Source organism: Pleurodeles waltl, chromosome 1_2 (genome assembly GCF_031143425.1).
Source record: "Pleurodeles waltl isolate 20211129_DDA chromosome 1_2, aPleWal1.hap1.20221129, whole genome shotgun sequence".
Lineage (NCBI taxonomy): Eukaryota > Metazoa > Chordata > Amphibia > Caudata > Salamandridae > Pleurodeles > Pleurodeles waltl.
The window spans coordinates 226,870,692-226,888,899 of record NC_090437.1 but is presented as its reverse complement, the minus strand read 5'-3'; the positions used below and the strand labels follow the sequence as shown (position 1 = coordinate 226,888,899).

General features: G+C 43.3%; 1 protein-coding gene across 10 annotated transcripts in view; it reads left to right on the top strand.

Moving 5' to 3' along the window:
• ADGRL3 (adhesion G protein-coupled receptor L3) overlaps window positions 1-18,208 on the top strand; it is a 1,158,007-nt gene that overhangs the window by 1,051,260 nt on the left and 88,539 nt on the right. For all 10 annotated transcript variants that reach the window (XM_069237928.1, XM_069237906.1, XM_069237923.1 and 7 more), the window contains 2 exons: window positions 3,646-3,712; window positions 8,496-8,587. In XM_069237928.1, the coding sequence (XP_069094029.1) occupies window positions 3,646-3,712; window positions 8,496-8,587 (159 nt within the window). The remainder of the gene's footprint in view (window positions 1-3,645; window positions 3,713-8,495; window positions 8,588-18,208) is intronic.

Below are 18,208 nucleotides of genomic sequence, written 5' to 3'. Positions count from 1 at the left end.
GTATACAGCTTGCACCAATGCTGTACCTATTCTTTGTGTGTGAGTGAGGTTGGCACTGCTACTGCCCTGGCAGTGGCAACTGATTGCACGTGCTTTACATTACTGCCACCCACACTGTATCTGTTCTGTGTGTGAGTGAAGCTTGTATTGCAGCTGCCAATCTGGCTCCTGCTAGGTATCTTAATGAGGCATTGGAACCTTTTTTTAGTACCAACAGGCATTTCGATTGGCTTTGCCAGTGCTTGTCTTTTGTGTAAACAATCAGAGCTCCTTTCTGCCACAGTACTGCAATGCAATATTATTTTATTAAGGCAAGCCATACACCCTCTGTTGTATAATAGTGATCAAACGAAGTCAGTTGCAAAGAGGACAAAAACAGAGAAGTGGAAACTTTAATAAAAAGACACAGGAAAGCAGATGATATGTGTTTGGGAACAGTGAAGCAGGGCCAAAGGAAAGTTGATCCAGGACCAGGAAAAACTGCAACATGTCTTCCGAAAAGTATTGACAGGTCACCCTCAGGACAAAACAGACGTTTTTAAATCCAGGTTCTCAAGTCAGCATCATTTATTAATTTATCCGTTAAATCTCCAGTTTGATACTGGACTGATTAGCAATCTACATCTGTATGAGGTCAGCATCCAAATGCAGGGTTCACTATTAGCGTATTTAAAATACAAAAATATGGACTGGAGTGAGCTGCAAATCTTTAGTCCCCAAGAGTGAGCTAACCCGACCCAACGTCCACCAACTGGCAATCTACATTTTAGATAAAAAACTATTTAAGGCTACTAGTTGGCCTTTAAGAACTTAAAATATCACGTAACGCTCCCAAATTTACGTGGACAAAAACCCTGCGTCTATCAGTCATGCCTTGATGCACCTGAATGGAAGCCCTGCTTCCAGAGCACGTTGGGGACGTCACAGGTTAAAACATCCAAGACATGTGCAATGTTTTCTACTGAGTTTCCAACTGAGTGATGAAATTCATGGCAATGCTAGCACCTCTAATGTGCAGTCAGTCGAGCCAACCAACATCTTTGATGGTCATGTACTACTGCAAGCTTGGGTTGAGATGTTGTACATTCACATCCACATGATAAAGGTCAAAGCTAATACATCATTCTGAAAAGCAGCTCAATACAACTTGCATATTGGCTGCATGAGAATGGCACGTACATTTGCACGGCTTACCCATGGACTGGTACTGTGAGAAATCAAAACTGTAAACCACACCTGAAATGTAGTTAGCAATCCACTATTGCTATTGTCACAGTTTGCTTTTCAGTTACAGTAATATCACCATTAGGGGCTCTGTTCTTAGAGGTTATTGATAGACAAATAGTGTTTGGTGCCCATCCTGATAGTACTTGTTTACTTTTATATTGTTCCTATTTAAGTTATTTTAATGATACATTTAAGTTCTTTTAATGATATACACTTCCCCTGAACCTTTCCAATGGACATAAATGTATATTTTTGCAATGTGCTTCAGCTGGACTAATATATTTCAATCCTTTGGCGGTTACTCAGTGGGACACTGGTAAATCTATTTCCATGATTCTTATATTGCCTCCGAAATGGTAAGATACATCAGAGGTTAGAAAAACTGTAAGTTGCTCTGATCATTGAGATCTTTATTTGAACCCTAAAGTGAAGTGTTCCCAAGACCCATGAGCTTTTGTAAAAGAAGACCCTGTGCCAGGAACCTAGCAACGATATTGAAAGTCCCTCTTGTCACTCTGAAACAAAGGGGATAAGTAGATGTTAAGACGTATGGACCCGATAGAAACTAGTAGAATTAAACAGTGCAAACGCTAGCATTGCATTGGCCTTCTTCACATAGATGGGTTTCTCCAACCTCAATCCTCTGTTCTAGGCAATGAAGAAGGTCAATTTGTGCTTCCACCATTGAAAGATACATGAGACATGCGACCCCACTGTACAATACTTGTAGGTGAGCTTGATGTATGTAAAGTAGGGTTTAGTTTGGGAATGTGGCAGTAAATTAGTCATAACTTGCAGGCATTCCCCACATTAAAAATGCTTCCCACTGAAACTACGAAGACACCAAGCAAACGTTTAACCTGTGGTGCCCATCTTGCCCCTAAATTATTCAAACTTGAATATGATGCAGAAGTGTGGGAGAGGTGTAGTCGGTGAATTCCTTGAGTTTGTACCTCAATCACACAGATTTTTAGTTCAGTTATTTTTGGTACATCTGTAATATCTGGCATTTGGTGAGGACAGCAGCCTTCGTTCCTTGCTGACTTGACACCTAACACCTTAGGTTGTTGCTAGTGTGCAGACTACAATGATATCTTGAGGCTCAAGTAGGCCGCGTGAAAATTCCTTTAATGTTTGAGCAGAGGGTCAATAATGGCGGCTATGGGCCATCTGCCCCAGTTAACAATTTTCTGTGTCTTAAATTTAGAAAATTCTATCCTAAGTGATGCGGAATATTATGACATTATAGACTTTTTTCATCAGGCTTTGCCAGTCATTAAAGACACTGTTCCTTGTTATACCTTGCAAAACAGCTGCTATACGCCTCTGCAATGGATCATGAAGGGCTGTACTACAGAAGAGCGCGTGCAGTCTCAATAATAGCCCACTAGCTCCAGGATTCTGTAAATAGTTCTAAAATGTGTATCACTGTTATCTTCTTTAGAAAGTACCTTCGCTCAAATGGTCAAGCTAATTATCTTTCCAAATTAACTTATTGGTTCACATATGTGCACGTGTTCTATCATTTTGAATCAGTGTACTATAATAATGTATTTTTTCTGAACAATTTACATGTGCAGGAAATGCCCTATCAGATTTACCATAGGAATGTAAATTGGTTTGAATTAAAAATATCTCTGCCCTGCTTCGTTTCTAGGCCCATCTCACATAAAACAGTCTGTCATGATATTCACAATTTATTCTCATTTGTCTTTGAATGAGTCACTTGTATTTTGTCTTCCTGTCACCCACAATGAACTATGAACAGGAAAGCAATTTTCCTAAGGCCTTAAGTATTGGGGATCATGAAATGCAGCTGAAATTAAGTGCTAAATAATTTAGCTGTAGGTCATGAATCAAGTCAGTTTGATGTTCAGGATCATTTGCAACCCTAGATACAGGCCCAGAAGCAATGCCGTCTCTACGACCGAGCACCCCAAAGCTGAGGCCCAGCCAAATGGTAGTTCAGTCACTGAGAGCATTTGGCGCCTTTCCTTTGTGCAGAATTTGTGATTAACTTTTTTTTTAAGAAGGCATTTACCACCTCTCTTGACAGTTAACAGACAGGCTATGTAGCAATGTAATTGGAGAGAAGAGGATAGCTAAATGTTATAAGATTTAATAGCTACATGGAGCTACCTTAAAGGTTTTGCATGACAGCCACGGAAGGCCTTAACCACTAGACCCAATGCCATTCTCAGTCCCCTGCTCCCTTCAGAGGTAATTATCTCACTCTATCAATGGTGCTGTCAGAAATTGTGCACATAATTCAGCATTTAAATGAACAAGCTGTGTAATATTTCCTGTCTCCCGGCGGAGTGTTTTGCTGCGCACATTCTTCTCTGTCACGCGCGCGCGCTTGATGCATGTGCTGTGTGCAGTCCTTGAATGCCTTCTCTCCCCTGTGTTTCATTACAGATGTTGGCTCCGGCTTGACACCTATTTCATCTGGAGCTTTATAGGACCAGCGACCTTGATAATTATGGTAAGAACTCTTAATTAACTGCATCCTGCCTCTGCGGTGTGGCAAGAAATAAAGCATCCCCTGTGCTTGCACGTCTACATTTTGATTGGATAGGGGATGGGAAGGCGTGCTTTGCAAAGACATGGTTACTTGGATGACCTGTGTGCTAGGGACCATTGACAGTGGCTGTTCTGTAACTCATCCTGTCAAACCACGATCAAAGTAATCTACTCACTAAAGTGCATACATTTAAGTCGAATTTTTCAAGGTTTGGTGCATGCTCTGCAGGATGCTCAGCTTTGAAGCAGTGGGCAGTCATTGCCTTTCCCTGCACCTCATGCGCAATCTCAGTGAAATCCTAAGTTAAATGCATGTGCTATAGACAGTGCCATATAAAAGAGACACTTAGGTCTACTCTGAGCTAGAGTCCGTGAACGCAATTCAATTTGCCGCACCCATTTGCCTTAAGCATACATGACAAACAGTATACAAAAGAGATCACAGCACACAATATACAATGGTCAAACATAAACGGGATTGAGACATTTTGTCGTTATGTAGTAAGTTGAATGAAAAAATCAAACATATCGGTATTCAAGTCTTGTCTTCAGGGATAAGTTCATTTATTCAAAACGAAGTAGTGTTCAATGAGACAGAAAGCGTCTTTCCAAGACAGCCAACATGTGTTTCGTCACACCAGTGACTTTTTCAAGGCCGAAGAATAACGGAAAGGTTTACAGGCAAGTAAATCCAATGCGTCTCAGAACCATGGAAAGTCCAAATAATACTTGGTAGTCTCTAAAAATCATCATCAACGTATAGTGGAGAGTCCAAAAAACCGTGCAAAGTTGTCCATCTAAGAAGAGGGACCCCGGTAGGTCCAAATGTAAGTTTCAAAAATCAAATATGCTGCCGTCCGCCCGTGTGCCGGCGTTTTGATCTCTGTGAAGAAACGGTTTTTTGGACTCTCCACTATACGTTGATGATGATTTTTAAAGACTACCAAGTATTATTTGGACTTTCCATGGTTCTGAGACGCATTGGATTTACTTGCCTGCAAACCTTTCCGTTATTCTTCGGCCTTGAAAAAAATCACTGGTGTGACGAAACACGTGTTGGCTGTCTTGGAAAGACGCTTTCTGTCTCATTGAACACTACTTCGTTTTGAATAAATGAACTTATCCCTGAAGACAAGACTTGAATACCGATATGTTTGTTTTTTTCATTCAACTTACTACATAACGACAAAATGTCTCAATCCCGTTTATGTTTGACCATTGTATATTGTGTGCTGTGATCTCTTTTGTATACTATTATTTGTGTATTGACCCTACACATTTTGTTGCCCAAGGGTAGTAGGGCATCTGATCACGTGCACCACGTCCTGTTTCTCAGACCTACAATTCTTATGTACATTCCCCTTGAGTGCGGCCAACTCTCACCCTTACTACCCACTATATCTAATACATGACAAACAGTACTCTTATTTTGTCACCTAAGCATCGGGTCACCCATGAGGCACCACCACACGGTTGTTTCCTGTCTAGAGGAATCTCATATAGCAGTAAACATACCAAATTAATAAAATGCCACCTTTCGTTGAAGTAGAACACCATGGCTTCCCGAAAATTCCACTTGGAGGATCTACTTGCTGTTTGGATTCTCACCTTCATTGCTTCCCAAGATTTTCAAACATTTTAGACATAGTAGATTAGGTTATATTGCACGTGAGCATGAAGGCAGTACTGTTTCATCTGTCCTTCCAGTATTTGAGATTCTTTTTATTTCCTCTTCTTATAACTCTACACTTACATTTTGGGGCCCACTTTGGTGGGGAAAGATCCACAGATGCATAAAAGAATAATACTTTTTGTTTTACATTTATAAAAGTGCTGCATTCCACCTAGGAAGTCACTACACTGTCCAACAGGACAATGCAGCCCTGCCAGTTTATGAATAATTTTCACCATATGATTTTACGAGTAAGAATATGGTGTTGCCTTGGAGGCGGTGGATTCATGGGGAGATGGAGGAACTTTAGACAGCCAGCACTGCCTGACCATCCTCTCCTACCCCTCCCAAAACCTCACCAAAGCAAACAGAATCCTACATGAGCTGCTTTCCAAGTCTTGTGCCACTTATAAAAGCATTAATGGATTCCTGAAGTGCATAGGCACAACATTCAAGCTCGAAACCTGCACATTACAATGGTCCCAGCTCATCTTGTCATTGTGGGTGGCTGTGCCGTGTGATGAGGGTTGAACCTGTGTGTCACATAACAGCACCATGTTAGTTGGCAGGTCCGCCTCTGTAGAAAAATAACGAAGGGCACTTAAAACGATAGTGTTAAAAGTCACAAAAATAACAATATACAACATGCAATCAGTTGTTCACCTAAAGCATGGGTCATGTATTGTCCTCTAACCCGTACCCATGGCCTTAAGCCACTAATTTTCCCTTCCTGAGCTATACCGAAATCATTTGACTGAGACTCTCACAGAGGTTATACGGCTACAGTTTAATAAAGTTCTTATTATTCCGCCTTTCGGTGGGGAATTGTCCTTCATCATGCATATTGTAAATTAAAGACAAAACTCTATCTCATTTGTACTATCATCCATGCCGGCCCTCCTTTTTTGGTGGGGTTGACCTCTTTTGGTGTTTTAGTCCTAGGTGCCACATTTGCAACCGTTCATCCAATAGCTTCAGCTGTGCTTGGACTGGAAGTGCGGTTTCTGTACCGTGGTTGGCTGTCCAGTTTCTGGTCTCCCCACAGTGGCCCTGCCATTTGACAGCCTAACACCTGCGGGTACAATGATAGCACCAGTTGGTCATTTTTACACTCTCACCATCTCTCGTTTGGGACATACTGCTGTTATTAATGGAGCAGTGTCTTCCCATCAGTGGGCATCTGTTTCCATTCTACATTTCTTGGCATGAGTGCGGGTCTGTGGATTGATTCTTCACAGTGCAGCAGCTACCGTTAGGTTCCCCTGAGGTGCTTTATTATTGCTTCTTCAAACGCCATCGGTGTTCCAGTTGGTTAGCCTGAACTCTTTTTGTCCTATTTGGCACTTTTTTCTTTATGTTGCTCCTCACACCTATCTCCAACCTCCCTCCCAGTGTAGTTCTTGGCCGAGTTGAGACTCTAGCCCTCTCAGCTCTGCTGAATGGGCCTCCACACAAAAGAGGACAGTGCTGGGCAGTGCATATGGTTTGCCTTACTCTACGGCTCTTGTGCCAGAAACGTAGCAAAGGTGCCATGGGCTCCAGTGCAAGTAAGGAAAATGAACCCAGGGCTACTAGATAGGTAACAAATACAGCAATATTCAGAGGGCGCCTGGGGTCTCTAGGCCCCTAGGCAGCTACACCCATTGAACATTTGAAAGCTATGCCCCCGTCCTTGTCAAACAAATGATTCACTTATGCATACCAGAACTTGCCTTGGTCATGCCATTGACCCCTAACTTGAGGGGCAGTAAGAGAGAATTGGCGTTTAAGAGCTTTCCACACATGAAACAGGGTTTGCGCAAGACCACTCCTTTTTTTACACTGTAGTACTCACTGTTCAACACAATCCATTCCCCACAAAACTTTTATTTTCTCCATATCTTTATAATTTCTGCATATTTTCACACGATCACACAACTTTCAGTGCCGCACTAATTCTAAGCGTGAACCACGGATGGCAGAAAGTATTAAGGTGGGAAGATATTATGCTTTTTTCACATTTTCTGCTTCTCCCTCAAAAGTAAGATCTCACAAACGTATTTTAAATGGTGCAGTTTAAGAATAAAAAGGAAAAGTTAGAACAATATCTCTGGAAAATACTCACAAGGGAAATGTATAGCACAAAGACAAGTACACATGTTGCTCATGACATTGAGCATTCTTTTTGAGCAGACATTTCGACCAGACATAATAAATGGTTTACGGTGGGCGCTGGGACTTCCTCTGAAAGGAACAGATTGCGAGGCATATTCAAACAGTATGTTAAACTTAAGGGCAATGCTAAAAAATATTCAGGCCTAGACCCTCGCTGGGACTTTGACAGGGTCCGAGGAGTTGAGCGTTTTTACAGCTATACTACAGCCAGCTGACACAGTGTAATTTAATAGTAGAGCTTTATGTCAAGCACATGTGCATGCACTAAATATTTTCGTCAGGAGACCTTTCCATGCCTTCTCTTCCGGAAATGAATGACTGCAGCAGGTTGCGCTGCCGCTAGCGTGGATCACTCAGCACTATTGACGTGGGCCGCAGGAGCTCATGGTGTCTGTGTTTGAAGAGTTGAGGCAGGCCAGCAGGATCTGATCAATCATTGATCCACTCAGGGAGCACGGTCTGGCCCACATTTTAAACATTTCAAGGCAGCCTGCCTGTTGAGCAGTAATAGAGTTACTTTGTTGTCCTACACTTTTTTACAGCAAATGTCTGGAAGGGGAACATTTCCTGGAGGACAGGAGGCAAATGGATTGAACCAAAGCTTGGACTGCGGTCAATGCACAGGCAAAAGCAGCAGAGGCGCGACACACACCTGCAGTTTTAATTGCCTGGAACATAATTCCATCTTCTGCTCTTAAAGATGGGGGAGAGCGAGGCACGCTATACATTTATGTCTGAAACGCTGGTAAAGGCAAATGGTATTGTTGTTCTCCCAGTCAAACGAGCAGCTATCTATGATTCATTGTCTATAAAGCTGCACACAGGGCCAATTTTCCCAGAGCAACTCATCTGTTACCGTGAATAAAGTTACTGTTTTCCACTCCAGTTCTGCTATGTAACACTACCTTTTATATTTCAGCTCAATGTAATCTTCCTCGGGATTGCGCTCTACAAAATGTTTCATCACACGGCCATTCTGAAACCTGAATCCGGCTGCCTTGACAATATCAAGTAAGTGACTGTTCCCACCCCTTGCACTTCCCTGTTACTGTTCAATTGCCATATGACAGCCCTTTTAGTTGGACCAGCAGGATGTCGGAAGTGCCTAGTATTCTGGGCGTGCACCTCAGAGTGCACCGCAGAGGGATTTTACAGGCACCGCCAGCACCAGCAGGCCTCTGCGTGGGCTCTTTCCCCTGCAGAAATGCAGGGATCGGGCAAGCTGAACAAGAGAAAAAATCAGGAAATGTAACTTAACAAAGAACCAGGTTTGCTAGTTCATCATTGAAAGAGGACATATGTCTGATCAGACATGTCGGTAGTTCCTGATGTCAAAGCAAAAATGGCCAGTGCGTGTACCCTGAAACAATCAAGCCACGCGAACCGTTGCAGCTTACCGTCAAAAGGGCCTGGTGTGTATTCTAATATTATTCATCAGACATTGGGATGAGGGAGGATTTGTCATGGTTTTAATAGCTGTTAAAATGTTACATTACATAGACATATTGCAAACACAATTTTCTACAATAATTTATTTTAACGTAGTCCACTCTTCCTTGTGTCATGTCCCTGCCAACATACCCCATAAATCACACCATCCCCACCACTGTACCTCTGTACATCTTCATAGTTCCCCTCTAATATATCAAGCACTATGTTTAGATGATCTCTGTATCATCCCCATGATCCTACTCTCATTGATCGGCTGCCTCCCACATTTCCCTTAAAGTGGTTTAGTGCCCACTTCATTTGTGCATAGCTAATATCTTTCCTACCCTAATTTGCAACATCCATGCACCCCACGCTCCTTCCCATAGCCTTTGTCTCTTTTGGCTCTATAGTTAACACCTACAGATACCTACGGCTAATAGTGCTGCATAAATACCATAATCATATTTTTTCTGTCTGCTGCCTTAGATCAGTTACTTTATTATGACCCTCATTACAGACAGTAGTATTTCTCCTGGAGTACCAACTCGGGCTAAATTTCTGCACCTCGCAGTTCTGAGTCTGTCTGGGCCTGGAATTCTTAAGTTTGGAACTCCAGATCTGCTAATTTGGAGCCTGGAGACGACAGGCCTGTGTGTACTGCTGTAGGAGATGTGGACCAGTCACTGCCCAACCCCTGCCGCTCTACATGGGAGAAAATAATGCTGGCCTTGGACAGGTGCAAGCCTGCCGTGCACTCTGGACCCCATTCTCACCCTTCCACTTACCACTGACATTCTCCATTTGATCAAAGTAGACGGAAAAATGTTCAGAGCAGTTACTGTGCATTCTTGGGAAAAAAGACTGGAATTTGGTGCATGGATACCAGTTGGAATTGAAGATTCTAGCCCCTGGTACTCCTGCATCAGATTCTGTATGCTGATAATTAGGGCCTTTGTGTCTCCCGATATCAGCTATGTGCTATGTTCATCCTTTGCTTCACTTTTTCAACCTGCATTCAAAGTCTCACATCATCATTGTTGATATCATGACTATATTCCCACTTGACTCCAAGAATGTCCCTAATATCTGGACCAGTCATTATCCCCTTCTGTCCCACATGTAAACGCACACCCATTTGCTGTTATGTTAGGTTATTGTAAGTGCTTTTGTACTGTGCATTCCCAACTCTTGATTGGCCTTGATGAGATTTGGAAGATGTGTGGTCTTTACAGTTCTTGCATTCTTTAAAGATTCCAAAGTGGTCAGATGATAACATATGTTTGTGCATTATTTCGTGACGTTCTGGCTTTGGCTTCATGTTGTTTAGAAGTGAGTTGTATTGGTTAGTAGCCTACATTAACTTCTGTTTTGGACTATTAAGTGAATGGATGCGTGCACCATAGGACACTGTGATTTGTTTCATTGTGATTGAGTGTATGGCTATCTGTTGCTCAGCTTCATATTGTTACTAAATTTCAAGGCCTCCGTGCTCATTTTGTGAAGTTGATAACACTGTGTGATTATTTGAATGTGATATTTTTAAGTCTAAAGGGATTTATTCTGTAGTAAATTGATCCAGATCTTCAAATATGACGGGCAGTGCTTTGGCCAGTTAGATGGCTTAGGGCAGTGTTGTGCATATGGGGGTGCCAAGGATAGGGTAGCAGAATATTGCAACCAAAATATCGACATGAATATTGTCTCCTAAATATCACCTAAAAGTATCACCTCTTTGGAGCTCATAAAAGAAAATCTACACTAAACAGAGCGATATTAAAAATGTCATCTGAAATAGTTCAAATAATGCTGATCCAAAAAGCGTGAAAACGCATAAGGGTGAAGCTGCTATACTATAGATTACCTCTACCTCAGTCCTGAAAGTAGCACCTCAGGCAGCGAAGAACAACTTTTGAGATAATCTGCACAATTTGAAGAGTGTGTTTGTTATCAGGCCCTAAATAAATAAGCCGATTGACTGTACACTGTAGATTTACCTTGTGAAGCTGCCACTACCAGGGTTGAGGAAGAAGAGGAACTAGAGGCTTAAAGCACTTTGTGTTTCTACAACTGCTACATTCAAACTAAGTTGTGATCTTGCTAGAGGTGGTAGTCAATGCAGAAAGAAAGACCTACAGTCAAGGGTTTACCTCGAAGTGATGCTAATGCTATTAAGAAGAAAACTGGTCAGAAGTGTTAGCATGTAAATGCAGTGTGTGCATGTGATTAAGAAGTGAGGGTGGCTTTGTCACTCACCCAAAGCTCTGAACCACAAGTCTGTAGGAACAATAGAAAAAACACACATCCAGATGGGGCTCGTCTTCAGGTGAGACAAATGCAGAACAGCTTAGTGGAGGTGTAATGGGTACTGCTCAAGAGTGACCCAACAATCCATGTTGTTTAGTTGACATCAATCAGCCATTAGAACGTGATTACTATAGCGTAATTGAAACAAGAATTCATGAGGGGTATGGGTAGGTGAAAAAGAAAGTAGATGGTGTGAGAAGGGCAAGATCCACCAGTAGGGAGTGGGCTAGGGTGAAGAGCAAGTCAGAAACAGCCAAGGGTGGTAGGGAAAGGGGTATAGTGATGGCAAAAACAAATATCCTAATTACTTAACCTGATTTATGCTTGCCTGTTGCTCTGTGTTTAACTTAATCTGCATTTACCCTAATGCAATTATCAACCCATAATCCCCACCTCAGTCATTTGGTCTTTACTTATACTATACGTCTCTCAGTTTATTGAACTGTAGTAAGCTGCCTTTTTCTTTTTTAGCCTCTTGCTGACCAACCAATAAATCTTTCTCTAACCAGTGAACGTTACTACAGTCCACTCCGTCTGTGCATTTCGCTGCAAGCTAGTAAAAATAAGCTGAAAATCCAGAAGAATATTAAGGATTCAGAACTAGCACCAAGAGATTTGGGTGTGCCCCACTAGCTCATCACCATGCAATCCTAGCCCTCCATGGATGCACACGCAAAGAAAGATCACTGAGCTTCTGTTCAGTAAAGCCGAGTCCCAGCCAAACAAACGCACTCCACTCAGTGATTTGGTAAGGGTGCCAGGTACCCTATTGCAAGCAAGGAAAGTTGGTCCCAGTTTCCCGGCTTGACCTTAAAAAACATACTGCAATAGTTGCAATAGTTGCAAAGTAGGCCCCTTACAGCATAGGTCCTCAGTGCCTTTGCCTGCTACATGTTTGATAACTTTGGCCCTTCTCCCACTAAGTAACTAGAATTCAGGAACTGCTTCCTCGACCTACCATTGGAGGAGTAACGAGACAGTGGGACCAGAGCACTCAGAGTGTTTAGATCACAAATATTGGCCACAAGTATTGGGGAAATCAAAGTTAGAAATGGATTGAAGTGTGAATAATTGAGTGGCTGCCTGGTCTATCGCGATTGACACTATAAACGAGTGAACTTTTCTATACCTCCCTTATATGTCTTAGCACTTCGAAATTGTGAATGTCTGACACAGGACATCTACGAAATGGCCATTCAATCATCAATAAATAAATAGAAAAAAATACTCCTACAAAAATATAAATTGATAAAAAGTACAGGTTATCTGCCCTGCCTGCAGAGGCAGAGTTGATCCACCTCACTCCAATTTAGAGGTGCCAGACAATCCTCCGGAAGTGAGCGCTGTTTCCTCTGTCCGCATTGCCTGCAATTTGCGGAAATATTACATGGAAATTGCGACACAGGTTGCCTAGACCTGATTAAACGTCACTCGGCAGTGAGATGAACATTCTTTCTCGAAATGTCTTTTTAAAGACCAGTTTGAAATGCTGGCTCCCATATTACAGAGAGCCGGTGCACAGGGTAGCAGATATCAAGAACTTCGATGTTCCATTGTGCATTAGCAGAAATCTGCCCTCATAAAACCCCAAGTAAATTAACCACAATGTGAAAATAGCATGTTACAGAGCCCAGCATGGCATTGCCTCCTCTACGATCCAGCTTCCAAGTGATGCCCTTTATTGTAATATCTGCCATTTACACAACACATTATTTAAGTGATTCTTTCTCTATAAAATATTTTATAGGCTATTTAGAGCAAAGTCCTACATCGCTACTTTGATTGTATTTAATTATAATGCGTTCAAATCAGAATGATAAAAGCATTTTAAAGACTTGTTGATATCGTTCTAAAGCTGCTGTTGGATGCAAGAAGCGCTTTCAGGTGAATGATACTGATGCGTGACATACATATTTGTAGTTTTTTTTCTTGCTAACTATTACACGTGCTAATGAAGGGTAGGCAAATTGCACTCGCTGCAAAACCCTAGGTATGGAAGACAGAGCTGCCTTTTCCTTAGGCTCTATTTTCACCTTTGATCTGATCAGGCATGCAAAGAATTCGAGGTGAAATTTTCATCTATTCATATTTCGCAGACTTCACATTCCCTGCAACTTAATAATATGTGAGTAACATTTGGAAGGGTATTAATAGCCACCTTTGCACCCCCTGATTTGCTACGTGGTCTTAAAGGAACATATTCAGTGGGAAATATGTCAAACGACAAAACGAGGCTACAGTTTTATTTTTCTTCGTTGTATATATCTTTCATGTTACATATTTATGAATTTAGTGACCTGTTCACAAATAGTTGCGTAACGAAACTTGAGGGGGGCGGGGTGCAAAGTATATGAAGACCCACACCCAAGGCTCACCCAGAAGCTCTCAGGTCAGGATACTGAGTTGATGGGGTGCCCTGGAGCTCTGCCCCCCACCCGCACAGTGAGGGCTTCCCGGGCATTTGTTACACCACTGTTCACAAATGTTATACTCCTCTAGTACTCTTACATGTCTTTATGAATTATCCCCAAACATCTAAAATTGAAATAAAATGAGAATATTTCGGGAATAGCCACTTCAAATTATTACATATAGAAAAGTCATTGCTCTCTTTGTACTTTTACAAACAAGAAGTTGGATGTTTTTAGACCGATTGACAAAGACACGTAAGAGTATGTGAAAGAGTATTTCTATACTACTCAGGGGCGGCTCCTCCGCAATAGCAGTGGAGCGTCGCCCCGCTAGCCAAGAGCCAGAAGATGAAAAATGAAAAGATGATTCCACTTTTGTTTAATTTTTCATCTCCTGGCTCAGCCAGCAGTACAGGAAGGGGCAGGACTGGGTCATGGGGGGGGGGGGAGTACAGAGTGCACCTTAGTGTGGATGTGTGTTTGGCCAGCAGTCTCAGGCCAGCCAAACACACATGCACACTTAGTTTTCTCCAGCCAGGCTGTATTGAACTGCCGGGGTGGAAACTGCACAGAACCCAGCACTGTTTCTGAGTGACAGCCACTGCTGCTAGGAATAATCCTGACACTGCTTTCATGCTAGCTTTAGCATGAAAGCAGCCCCAGGATTGCTGGGGAGCCTGTGCTGGTGTCTCAGTGAATGCTGGGACACTACAAGAAGAGGAGCAATGAGTGAGGTGGCAGGATTCGGTGGTGGCAGAAGGTAAGTGTCTTTTATTTTTTCTTTTTTTATTTTTGTTCTTTCCTCTGACCCTTTCGCCCCTCCCAAATTGAGATTTGTGGCCGCCGCTGCTGGTACTACTTCCCATACCCATAAATGCTTTTGTGAATTGGCCCCTTATTTATTATATTGTTTGTAACCAAAGCTCGACATAAATAACCAGTGTACAATCATAGGATGTTAAAAAAAGCCAGCATACAATCAGACCATCATACTTGGGTAGGAGATGCCAGAAGATGATCTTTTAACAATTGTATGAAATCTGATAAATTGACTGTTGGACCCGACCCTTTTTGCCGGGTTATCCCAAAACATTTTTCGTCCTTTTTCCTATTTTTTCTGACATGTTTTATTGTCTTTAGGACTCTGGGCGATCTACTAATGCTAACCATTGCTAAAGTGCATATGCTCTCTATCTTAATTGTATTGGTGATTGGTTTATCCATGATTGGCATATTTGATTTACTACTAAGTCCATAGTAAGGTGCACCAGAGGTGCCCAGGGCCTGTAAATCAAATGCTACTAGTGGGCCTGCAGTACTGATTGTGCCACCTACAGGAGTGGCCCTAGAAAAATATCTCAGACCTGCCACTGTAGTGTCTGTGTTTGCAGTTTTGTACTGCCAATTCGAACGGGCAAGTGTACCCACTTGCCAGGCCCAAACCTTCCCTTTTTATGCAGGTACGTTACCTCTAAGGTAGGCCCAAGGCAGCCCCATGGGCATGGTGCAGTGTATTTAAAAGGTAGGACATGTACTGGTGTGTTTTCGATGTCCTGGTAGTGAAATACTGCTAAATTTGTTTTTCACTATTGCAAGGCCTATCTCTCCCATGCGATGACATGGGGATTGCCTTAAGATATCTTTTAAGTGTAATTCCCCATTGGGAGCAGATCGAGATGTGGAGTTTGTGGTCTCTGAACTCACAATTTAAAATACACCTTTTGGTAAAGTTGGTTTTTAGATTGTAAGTTTGAGATGCCACTTTTAGAAAGTGGGCATTTTCTTACTTAACCATTCTGTGCCTCTGCCTGGCTGCAGAATACGTCACAGAAAGGAAGCTGACACTTGCTCCTGAGTAGGGCTTTGCCTGTTCTTACAGAATGCAGTCTCCAGCCCCCTAGACTGTGTCTGGGACCAGAGCAGGAAAGTCAGGGTCTTGTGCACTACAAAGACTTTCCTTTGAAGATTGCCTTCTTCAAAGGCAGAACTTAGTATAAGTATTGAACTGCTGACCCCACAACGTTCAGAATACTTCTTGATCAAGAGGACACTCTGCCAAGGAGAAGAGCTGAAGAGGTGTGGGGAGGAGTGCTGCTCCTTTGCTGTGTGTGCTTTGCTTGGTTGGCCTGCAGTTGCTGTTTCTGCTTTGGAGAGAACAAAGACTGGACTTTGCTCTGTATCCTGCTTATGAAGTTTTGCAAGGGCTGGGACTGAGCTTGCCTTCAGTTAAGAAGTCTCAGGGACATCAAAGACTTCGCGTGCCAGCCCCTGAGTTCTCTTGCTGAGGACCCTGACTTGCCAAGTGGTGCCCACTCCAGTTCTCGGGCCCTGGGGAGAGAAAACTGGTCTTAAAAACAAGAAGAACCAGGCACACCGACTCCAGCCAACTCCAGAGCTGGCAACGCTGCCCGACTCCACACCGCAACCTGCACCCGAAGCGGTGGTCCCCACTGAAGTGCAACAACTGTGACCGACACCGCAGGCCCGGTGCCGCTGCAGTGCTTCTGAAGTCCCACGACATTGTGAGTCCCGAGTGCTGTGTCTCTGATGTCCTTGACACCCAACTTCTCCACAGCGCCTGTGGCCATGTTGTGTGACTGCAACCCCGAGAGTTTGCCCCATGGCATCTTGACCTGCCGGATTCATCAACCCAGCCAGATTGTAAGGAACTGACACCTCGCCGTTGAAGCCCCCTCACATCCGTTTCCTCCTATATAGCAGCACAGGACCGACACCGCACATGTTCCAGTGACACCTCACCTCCATGCCATATCTTTGACTCTGCCGCATTTCTAAGGTACTGTACCTGGGGACCTTGCGCGAGTGGTGTCGGGCTGTTGGGAATGACTCCATCACAACGCCGTGATATCATGAGGTGGAGCTGTTGTGTTTCTAAGTGCTTTATTGAAATGTATTATTTACAAATTCATATCTTTGCTTGTGTATGTTGGATTTTTGTAGTTTTGGTCTTGCTTTACTTAGATAAATATTTGCTATTTTCCTAAACTAGTGTGGTGTTCATTTGTAGTGTTTTCACTGTGTTACTGTGTGTGGATACACATACTTAACAAATTACATCTGAAATAAGCCTGATTGCTTGGGCCAAGCTGCCAATGGGTTAAGCAGGGATTATCTTATGTGTGTGACTCCCTTTCCCTGACTAGAGTGAGGGTCCATACTTGTACAGGGTGCGAACCACTGCCAGCTACAGACCCCATTTCTAACAATGATGCACTTCTTTTTTTGTGTGTTGTAATTCTTTATTCAAAACCAATGATACATTACACAAATCCGTCTAATGAGACAAGGTACATAACACTCTGTGAATTCCAGTATTATAGTACAGGAGATGTCAAACATACAGGTAGGAAGAGATATTTTGACATACGTCAGCAACCAAGAGGGCCAAACAAAATCTGGTACATCTCTGAAGCTCAATGCAGCAACTGGAATAGGTGGTCTGATCATAGTGTGGAGCACTACCCGTGTCCCAAACCATGCCCAAGCAGTAGTGGGTGCGGAAATCCTGGGAGTCCAGGCATAGCACCACCAATCGTCCCTCCCCCAAGCCTCCAAAAAATCCATTATCCATTGTCTTGAGTTGCATGTGGAGAAAGAAGAATGGGGGTATCTCGTGTGGGTGACTATTTCAGGAAAAGGAAAAGGGCCAATACTGTGGGTCCACGGGGTTGTAAGACATGAGCCGGTAATGGGAAGAAAAGGCCAGGATGGTGGATAGGGGTGAGTGACGTACGAAACCGAAGAAGAGGGAAAGAAAGGAATGTGGGGGAGGGGAAAGGTGGGAGGAAAAGGGAGAGATGGCGGAGTGCACAAAATATAGCGCGGGAGAGGAAGTGTTGCAGATGAGCAATAGAAGGCAACAGGACGCAGGGCAGCTGAAATGAATACCTGGGGAGAGGAAGGTATAAACTGAGCAAGGGATAGGGGCCGCATCTGCCACCTTATGTGCCGTGGGTAATTAACAGAGGGTAACACGAGGCTCAGATATGTGTGATCAGCAGGAAAAGAGAGAGGAATACAGCAGTGGAGTAATAATAATGGTGAGAGTGAAGGTGAGAGTGAAAGTGAGAATAAAAGTAAAAGAGAAGAGTGAAAGTGGAAGTGGAGGTGGAGGTGGGAGTGACTTGGGGGAACGGGGAGGAATGGGGGGCTGGGTCAAGGGGTGATGCTCAAAGGAGATGTAGTGGATATAGTGGGAATAGAGGTGGCGGAAGGGGTGGAGGGAGAAAAGGAAGAAGGGGAAAATGGTGTCAAGCCAAGGCGTAAATGTGTGCCTAGACGCAACTAAAGCCGAGTAGGAGGGACGGGTGGTGTGCTGATGTGTGGGTATGTGGCTCCCAAACAAAGGAGTCACCGCAGTGTACCTTGGAACAGGACACCAACGGGGAGCCCTCAGCCCTCCGGTGCTGAGAGGAAGGGGGCCCATGTCTGGAGGAACACATCCATCTTATCCTGGAGGCTATAT